At 63.0% G+C, this 9,400-nt stretch overlaps 1 protein-coding gene across 3 annotated transcripts in view; it reads left to right on the forward strand.

The window, feature by feature from the left end:
* The window catches only part of WNT7B (Wnt family member 7B), a 53,042-nt gene extending 46,947 nt beyond the window's left edge, over nucleotides 1-6,095 (forward strand). For all 3 annotated transcript variants that reach the window (XM_032644128.1, XM_032644126.1, XM_032644127.1), the window contains exon 4: nucleotides 3,371-6,095. In XM_032644128.1, the coding sequence (XP_032500019.1) occupies nucleotides 3,371-3,850 (480 nt within the window). In that variant the 3' untranslated portion in view covers nucleotides 3,851-6,095. The remainder of the gene's footprint in view (nucleotides 1-3,370) is intronic.
* The last annotated feature ends 3,305 nt before the right edge of the window (nucleotides 6,096-9,400 follow it).

Consider the following 9,400-nt stretch of genomic DNA (forward strand, 5'->3'; position numbering starts at 1 on the left):
GTCAGTCTTCCCATCCGCACAGTGGGTGTAATGCACCTTGTGCCCCTCCCCCACTGCCTCTCCAACAGCCTCGACCCTGTGGGGCTGTGCAGCGTGTTTGTGGTCTGAGCCCTGGGAAGAGGCCGACGGTGGTGGCCACACAGTGTCCCCGGGGGCTGATCATGGCAGTAGAGGCGGGGTGGGTGTGGCTTTTGAGGCTTCCTAGAGAACTGAGTCCAGACCTTCACGGGTCATCCCAGTGCTGGGGCACCCTGGCCCCATAATAGAGTGGCCAGGCCCACCCCCCCCCCCCGCCCCCTCAGGGCCACGGAGTTCAGCAAGTCACGTGGAGAGGAAGCTGATGATGCCACAGCAAAGTCCCCCAAACTGCGTGGCTTAGAGCAAGAGAAATTTATTCTCTCATAGAGGCAGAGGGCCTAAGTCAAGCTGTCGGCAGGGCCGAGCTCCCACCACGGCTCCGGGGAAAGACCCTTCCTGCCTCTTCCAGCCCCTGGTGGCCCCAGGTGCTCCTTAACTTGTGGCCACATCATCCAGTCTCTGCCTCTGTCTTCACGTGGCCCCTCCCCTGTGTCTGTGTTCCCTCCTCTTCTGTCTCTTATAAGGACATGTGTCCTTGGACTTAGGGCCCACCCTGAACCAGGATGATCTCATCTCGAGTCTCACTTACATCTGCAAAGTTCCTATCTCCAAATAAGGTCACCTTCTGAGGTTCTGAGTGGACATGAATTTGGGGGGGACACTCTTTTAGCCCACCCCAGACCGGCACATGGCCCACCGCCTCCCTGGTGGGCCAGGGCTGGACAAGCTGAGTGTGGAGACCTGCTCAACTCCGGGCTCCCTCAGGACTACGGTCCATCAACCCTGTGACTCCCCCTAACTTGACAGTAACTAACCACTGTCCCCAGAGTGTGGGCCATCCATTATTCCGTAAAGAATCCCGGTCAGCCCTTTTCTGGAGCTCCCCCATCCACCCCCTCCACTACCTAGGGTGGTGGGGCGGGGGTGAGGCCCAGGGGAGGGGCCCTGCTCAGCCGCCAGTTCCTCTAGGCAAGGGTGGGTCACACTGCACCCTCCCAGGTGGTCTCCTGGGGCAGCGGGACTGGCGCCACCGTCACTGTCACTCTTATCGTGAGGGCACTGGAGACTGAAACAGCACATTCTTGAATCCTGTGGTCACGTCCCAGGAGAGGCTCAGGCCCCGGGGACCCAGCCAAGCAAGGCTTCAGCCCCTTGCTCTGCAAACAGCTACCCGATCAGCTTCATCTGCTGACTGCCACACAGGATCTGAACGTGGAGGGCACGGGTGGAGGGAAGGGGTGGAGGGAACGGGTGGAGGGAAGGGGCTCGGGGCAGATGGCAGAGCGAGGTGTGGGGCAGCTGTTCCACAGCCGAAGTGGGCATCCCGATGGCCGTTAAGCCTGGACCACCTGACCTGCACAGATGCTAGCCTGGACACTCCTGCCAGGTCTCTGGCCATCACCACCTGTCTGAGGAGGCACCTCCTGGGTCAGCAGCCTGGGGTGGGGTGAACTGCTTCCCGGGCTGGGGGCTCTGAGAGGGCTATGAATCTGGTCAGCTCCTGGCCCGGGGGCATCATGGCACGCAGTGTGGCCAGGGCAGGAGAAGCTTCCCAGCCTTGAAGGGTAGATTAATGGAGGGAGGGGCTTTTGGAGGAAGGGGATGGTCCAAGCAAAGATGAACATGGGGTGGGGTTGAAGGAGGGAAAGGAGAGGTCTGACTGGGATGAAGGGGAGATGGGGGAGGGGCAGGAGGCAGAGAAGAGGTCCAGGTATGCTTTTCCGGGGTGGAGGTCCCACCCTTCACCCAGACCCCCAGACCCCCAGACCCGACTTGTGGCCAGTGCCTTCCACCCAAACACCCCACGGCGCAGTCACCAAGCCCTGCAATTCCAGTTCTGAGTGTTCCCCAAACCTGGCCCCTTCCCCTCCTCTGGATATCGGGGCCGCCCCACCTCGGCCCGCCCATGGCGGAGCATCACCGTTCCTTCTCCTTCCTCCTCCCTTTTCCCCAGCTTCTCCTGTCTCCACCCCGGGACACCATCCACACAGGAGCAGAGAGCCTCACCCCCAAACTTCTCCCCAGCTTCTCCTGTCTCCATCCCCAGGCCACCAGCCTCACGTCACGCTCACTTGGGCCGAGTCTCCCCTTCCTTGCTTGCGCTGTGCCGCCCTGGCTCCCCCTCCTCTTTGTCTAATGACCTCCTACTCCACCATCAACACCTAGTACAGGCACCGCCTACTCCAGGAAGCCCCCCACCCTAGGCAGCCTCCCCCTCTCACAGCCCCTGCACTTTGCTGCTTTGTGTGTCGGTTTCCTCCTGTTTCCCACCTGGAGTGTGAGCCCCGGGGTTCCTGCCTCGGTCCAGGGCCCCGTGTGGTCAGGGCTGGGAAAGTGAGGGGCGGCAGCCGACACCGTGGGAATTTCTGTCTTTCTTTCATTCTTTCATTCACTGAGGTTCGGGGCAGGGAAAGCGAGGGGGCGGCAGCCGACACCGTGGGAGTTTCTGTCTTTCTTTCATTTGTTCATTCATTCATTCATTCACTGAGGGTCAGGGCTGGGGTTCTGGACCAGGGGGCAGAGGGTGGCCAAGGCCCTGTAGGGCTGGGCTGTCACAATGAGGCCAGCGGGAGCCCGGACAGCTGACAAATGGCCCTTGTGCAGTCGTGGGGCAGCAGCTAATGATTCCCCATCTTTAATCAGGCCTGGCTGGCAGGGCCTTTTCGATCCCGGGTAAATGAGTGCCTGGGGTCAGGGCTGGCTCTGGGAATTGGCTTTCCAGGGCCAAGGAGGGAGGCCCAAGGAAAACACGGCTGCACCCATCACGGGCCCTCGGGGAGCGGCAGAGAAAGAACAACACTGGTCGGAGGGCGGCTTCCCAGCAGACGGCACGCCCGGGCCTCACGGATCCATGCACTCACCTCCCGCCCGCCCCCACTCTGTCCTTCAGCAAAGGGGTACAGAGCTCCGTGTGCGTGCCAGGCTTTCACTGAACAGCCACTCATTAAGCGCCGACTGCATGCCAGGGCCTACACCAGGCACGAGGGTGCGTGGTGGAGGAGACGGGGGTGGGGGATCCGCACTCATTAAGCACCTGCTCTTGCTGGACCTGGCACCAACGAGAGGTGCCTCCTCCAGCCTGGATGGGTGCGTGCACCAACTTCTCCACCTGTGGTCAGTAGCCCCACTTAATGGATGAGGAGACGGAGGCTGTGGGAGGAGGAAACACTGACCTGTGTGGTCACACAGCGGGAGGTGGGGAGCCGGGTCCGGGTCTGGAGGAGGCCGGGGTGGGAGGGAGAGGGGAGGCCCCGAAGCTCCACCCACACTGAGCCTGCCCCGTGGCCCGCAGGTCCTGGAGGAGCGCATGAAGCTGGAGTGCAAGTGCCACGGCGTGTCAGGCTCTTGCACCACCAAGACGTGCTGGACCACGCTGCCCAAGTTCCGCGAGGTGGGTCACCTGCTCAAGGAGAAATACAACGTAGCGGTGCAGGTGGAGGTGGTGCGGGCCAGCCGCCTGCGGCAGCCCACCTTCCTGCGCATCAAACAGCTGCGCAGCTACCAGAAGCCCATGGAGACGGACCTGGTGTACATCGAGAAGTCGCCCAACTACTGCGAGGAGGACGCGGCCACGGGCAGCGTGGGCACCCAGGGCCGCCTGTGCAACCGCACGTCGCCCGGCGCCGACGGCTGCGACACCATGTGCTGCGGCCGCGGCTACAACACCCACCAGTACACCAAGGTCTGGCAGTGCAACTGCAAGTTCCACTGGTGCTGCTTCGTGAAGTGCAACACGTGCAGCGAGCGCACCGAGGTCTTCACCTGCAAGTGAGCGGCTCCTCCCCGCCCCGCGGCCCCGCCCCCCGCCCCGCGGCCCCGCCCCGCGGCGTTTTGCACTTCTGCTCCCGGCCGGGCCGCCGGCAGAGGTGGGTGGAGAAGGTGGGAGCTCCGCGGGCGGGCGCGGCAGAGCTCCCCCGGGGCCGGTCACCCTCTCCTCGCCCCCCAGGGGCTCCCTCCTGCCATTCCTGTCCCCTCCCGTGGCAGAACAGTGCCCATCACCTGGCCCAGAGGGCGAGGCCCATGGCATGAGTGTCCCCGAGGGGCCCAGTGAATTTCTTTTCTTTTCTCCGGGAGAGTGAACCCCAAGGACACCCACATACCCCGGAAAGCAAAGCGACAAGACTCTGAGTGTCCTCCCCCGCCTGGTGGTATGGACACGGAAAGACTGTCCCAGGCCACCTCAGTCACTGGGCTCCAGGGTGGTTTGGGCAAATGTTGACAAAAATTATTTATGTTTTCTTAGTATCAGAAGAGGACTTTAGCACTAAGGCATAGACGGTCCTAACTCCATACTCTGTGTTAGTTCATCCCCTTGCTGCTCTCTGCTTCCTCTTTTGGCCCCTGGGTACCCTCGGGAGCATCCCTGTGTATGGCCCTGTCCCTGGGGAGGTGGCGGTGCACGTGGTCCCCATGTGAGCTGGGCAGGGGCTTGGTGGCTGACATGGCCAAGACGGCCTCTGAGGAGAGTCACGGACAGGCACGTCTGGCCCTTCCTTTCCTTCTTTTGAAAACCAGCTCTAGCAAATCAAAATGTCACCCATGTCAGGTTCCAGGAGTGCTGCATCCCCTCCCTAATGCTGGTGCCCTTCCAGTCCCCCGCCAGCCTGACACCCCCTAGTTTACAGAGCCCCCTCCCACCCTGGAACCAGCCGAAACCCCAGGACAGCGCTGTGCTGGGGCAAGCTGGTGGGAAGGGGGATAGTTCGGGGTGTTCGCCTTATTTGACAGATGGGGAAACTGAGGCCCAGAATGGCTCAAGCACTAGCCAGAGACCCCAAGGCCGTGAGTGGAGGCTCCCCCATACCAGGCCTCCTGACCCTGAAGGACATGTTCTGGGGATGCCCAGGGTGAGGGGCAGCCCCCATGCCTTGAAAAATCTGGCCACGCTCTTCCCCCCCGCTGCCAGCCTCACTGGGGTCCACGCCCCGCCTCGAGGTGCCTTTGAGAGTTTCTCCTGTGGTCTTCTTGCCCAATCCTGGTCCTTTCGCCCTGGCCCGGATGCTGAGAAAACTCGGATAGGGCGTTGCTCTGCTGGGTTCCCACCTGCTGTGCCAGCAGACACTCCCCCATGGTCCCCATACCACGCAGACCCTCCCTTGAGGTCCGAATCACCCCGAAACCTGGGAAACGGGAATGGAAAGGGGTCCTGCTTGGTTTTAAACTGTGTGCGGGATAGGGAGAGATTGGGGGCCGGGGACTTGGCACTGGATGGGTCCTCTGACACTATTCCCACCCACCTTGGGGAGACCGAGGCACAACTTGTCCGGGCCCAGAAAGGCTGGTGTGCACCACTGCCCATGCACTTGTCCCTGCTCTGAATTTAGGGTGTTTTCTCGCAGAAACCCGTGGAAATGTGTCTTCAGGCTACTGACCAGCCAAGTGGGCCGGACATTAGCCTGGGGTGAGTGACCCTGGGCCCGGGCCCTGGCCCTGGCGTCCACCCTGCCTGCCTCGATGATGCCAGGACGCTCCACCAACAGCGGCTGTCCTGGGAGCTTCCAGGCCACTGTGAATGCCCCCCAGTCCCCTTCCCCCCCGATCCCGGGTCCCAGGACACCCCCGAGTCCATAGGCCTAGCATCTTCTGCCAAGGAACCTGGTTAACTTATATTGTTATATAGCGTCGAAATGTCTATAGTGTCTTTTAAATTATTGTGACCTACACTGGGTGCTGGGGGGCGGGGGTGGCCGCGCTGTCCCCGAGCCAGCCTCCTCCTCCTGCTTGAAACAGACCCTTGGACCCTTGGGGCCCCTGATGCCACCAAGTCACACGCACTGTCCCTCGGCTACGAGGTGCCGCCGCCGAGACCCCGCCGCCCCCTAACAGTCTGTCAGCAGCAGCCCTTCCCTTGGGTGGGGGTGGGGTGTCAGCGTGGTCCAGGCAGGGACGGGGGTGGCCGAGGCGCTGCGTGTCTCCGCAGTGCCCTCACTTCAGGAGAGCTGCCGGGGTTCAGATGGGCTGTGTCTGGCCTCCCCGAGAGGGGAGCGCTCGGCTCCAATAAAGCTGGAATCAGAGAAGTGGGTGTGCGGAGTCTCTGCAGCTCTGGGGCGGGCGGGGAGACGCCTGAGCGGCCCACCGAGGCCCAGCCCAGCCCCGCTCCCCCTCGCCCCTCTGTGCGGGCTGGGCTGGTGCTGTGCGAGGGGAGGGGCTTGCCGTGCTGAACCTACGGGAACCTTTAGCCTGTCCCCATCTGGCAAGGGCCACTGGTGGAAGCTGGACACAGACCCTGAGGCCTCCCTGGACAGCCTGGGCCAGGCCGCAGGGACAGAAGGGCCACGGCCCCGTGCCGAGCCGACTAGGGCTGCGGGGCTGGGTGCTACTCTCAGGAGAAGCGGGAGCCTGAGGGTGGGTGACCCGCAGCCAGGAGGCCCTGGGCCCATCTGACCCCCTCTGTGCCTCCTTCCCCTTCTGACCCCAGGAGGGGTCTGTCCCCAGGGTCCCCGTGGGTCTGTCCAGTTGTAGCTGCCGGGTTTTGACTCCAGTGCCCCCCTGGGGCGCTCCTTGCCCTCTCCAGTTGTGGGAAGGCAGACCAGGGTCCCTGGGAGCTCAGCGGCCCCTGGCTGGCCACCAGGCCTTGCTGCTTCTCCCCAGAGGCCCGGCCTCCGCCCGCGGTAACTAACCGTGTGAGCAGTGAGGATGAATGGCATTCCTGCTGAGGGCCGGAAGGCATGCGGTGGGGCCGGTTTGGCCACTGCCCGCTGTCCCGGCAGCCTGGCATCAGGCAGAACCGCTGATCAAACAGCCCCCGTCTGCCTGGGTGCCCACAGAGCCTGGCCCTAGACCCAGATCCCTGCGGAGGGGCCACCAGGTGGGCTTTTGGAGGAGGGTGCGCCCCTCCAGGGGGAGACAGGAGAGAGCCCTGGATCTGGAGTCCAAACCCTGTCCCTCCCGCCTCCCAACCCGGGGCACGGCAGCCCGTGGTTCCCCCCCCCACCCCGCAGAAGGCCTCAGTTTCCCCATGTGGCAGCCGGAGGTGGCCGGGGCCAGGACTCGGGGGTCAACAGGCTCTGTGGGGCCTGAGCCAGGCCTGGGCCGGGGGGTTGGGGGGGTGCTTGGCAGGAGGCCCCTGCTCCCACCAGACGGTAAGCAAATCCGCGGTGGCGGCTGCAGTGGAACGCCAGGGTCCGGCTACTCCCACAGGGCCAGGAATGAGGAAAGAGCTCCGAGAATGCCATGGCCCCGGTGCCCAGACTGTACTTATTTCTTGGCTACGGTTCAACCCCAGCCCCGGCCTCCCAGGGCCGCCCAGCACATCCTCCGAGGGGCCCTGCCCGAGGCTTCGAGCCCACACTGCCTGGCCCAGCCTGGGGCACCCCCTGACCCTCAGCCCCAGGCTCCACCTCTGAGGCTACTATTTCAGAAGCATTTCCCCAGGCAGCCCTACACCCCCAGCACACGGTGGCTCATTGCCCCCAGAGTGACACCTGCGCCCCCGTGGCCCTGGCCCATCTCTCTCTGCTGGCCCCGGGCATGCCGGGTGCCATCCTGCCTCTGAATTTGCCCGGGATGCCCCTTCTCCAGGCTTGCCTTCCCTCTGTGCCGGAGAAAGCACAGAATCACCGAGGCAGGAGCGGTCATGTGGGCTTCCCTGAGTAGGATTTGGGGACACTAGCAGGGGGGCCTGGAGTTTTGAGTGCAACGTCTCCATCACCCATTCATTCATTCATTCACTTGTTCGTTCACTCATTCAGGCTTGCTGGAGGCCAGGCCCTGGTCCGGCCCGGGGCGGGGAGGAGGTGGTTCAAACCTGGCCTTGACCCCCAGGGGCTCCAGGTCTTCGTTCCACTCCTGCCTTAAGCAGGAAGCCCATTCTGGGGGTGCAGCTGCGGACTGACGCAGCCCGGGAGACAGAAAGCGCTTTGGACCGGCTCTTCCACACCCCTGAGCCTCAGTTTCCCCCTCTGTAGGATGGACACAGAGGAGCCAGCTCTGTCCAGCCAGGCTGGGGTTCCCTCCTCTGTCTGGAGGACACTCCTGCCCACACTTTGCTCTCAGGCCGAGCTTTTGCATTGAGGTCTTTCACGCTGTCCCCCCTACAGGCTGTCCACTCAGCTGCTGCCTAGTGGGCAGAGCCCACAGGGGCCCTGTGGCCATGGTGGGCAGAGGCCCTCTCCTTGCTGTGGCCTTTGAAATCCTTCCTGACCCTCTGTCTCATCTCCTACAGCCCGAGACCCCCCACACAAGGCCCCCGGCCCTGCCAGCAAGCTTCCCCTCCCCAGAGCTGCCCCCAGCCGCTGCCCAGCCTTTGCTCCAGCTGTGCCTTGTGCGAGGGATGCTTTTTCATCTACCATCCCTTGCCCACACCCCTCTTCCCTATAATGCCCCCGCTTCCCCAACAAGCTCGCTGGGGCTTCTGTCCTCCCTCACCTTCCATCTCGGCTCTTGTCCTCATGGGCAGAGGTCTCATTGCTGGGACCACCCCCCCTCCCCCAGCAGGCTGAGGGCCCTTGGAAGTGAGCAGGCCTGTGGAATACTGAATAACGCCCTCCACCACGGCCAGCCGCTGGGTCTGGTCCACGGTTACCCATAAACTTCACAGCACCCCTTTCCCAGATAGGTCAGTGCTAGCTCTATCTTATAGATAGGAAAACTGCGGCACAGAGAATACAGTATTCTGTCCAAGGTCATCCAGCTGGTGAGAGGCAGAACCGGGATTTGAACTCAGGTGTCTTCTGGCATCTTCCTTCCACCCAATTCATATGCCAACTCCCACGAGGGGAAACTGAGGCGCCGGGGCCTTGTGCAAGGCCTCACAGAGGTGAGTGGGAAGAGAATGGCTGAGGCAGGTCTCAGGGAGGAGAAGACAGCAACTCACTCTTCACCGAGCACAGAACAGGGAAGACAGGGCTAAAAAGTAGCAGGCAGGATCTGGGTTAGATACCTGAGTGAACTTCATAACGCCTAGAGCCGGGAGGTGGGGAGGGGTCAGGAGGGCTGGCTGTGGGCCTGGTGAAGGGAAAAGGGGCAGGTGACCTGGGTTGGGTGGGCCTGGGGCGGCACAGCTGTGGTCTAGGGGGCCTGAGGGGCCCAGGAGGGGGACGAGAGGTGAGTGGGGACTGGAGCCCTGACACTCAGGCAAACAGGAAGTTGTGAGGTCCTCTGAGCAGAGCACGTCCCCCAGGAGGCATGGCGCTGGGGTAGGGCCCCCGGGAGCCAGGAGGTTCAGCTGAACATGACCGTGGACCTCACCTGCTGCCGTCCCTGCCCTTCTCTCCTCTTGGTCGGAGCTTGAGTCCACCTTCCTTCTCTGATGCCCCTGCCTGCTCATCAGGTCCTTGGTCTTGTAGGACCTGGGGACTCAGCTGCGTGACCTGGGCGTCCC

This window comes from Phocoena sinus, chromosome 10 (assembly GCF_008692025.1).
Source record: "Phocoena sinus isolate mPhoSin1 chromosome 10, mPhoSin1.pri, whole genome shotgun sequence".
Taxonomy (NCBI): domain Eukaryota; kingdom Metazoa; phylum Chordata; class Mammalia; order Artiodactyla; family Phocoenidae; genus Phocoena; species Phocoena sinus.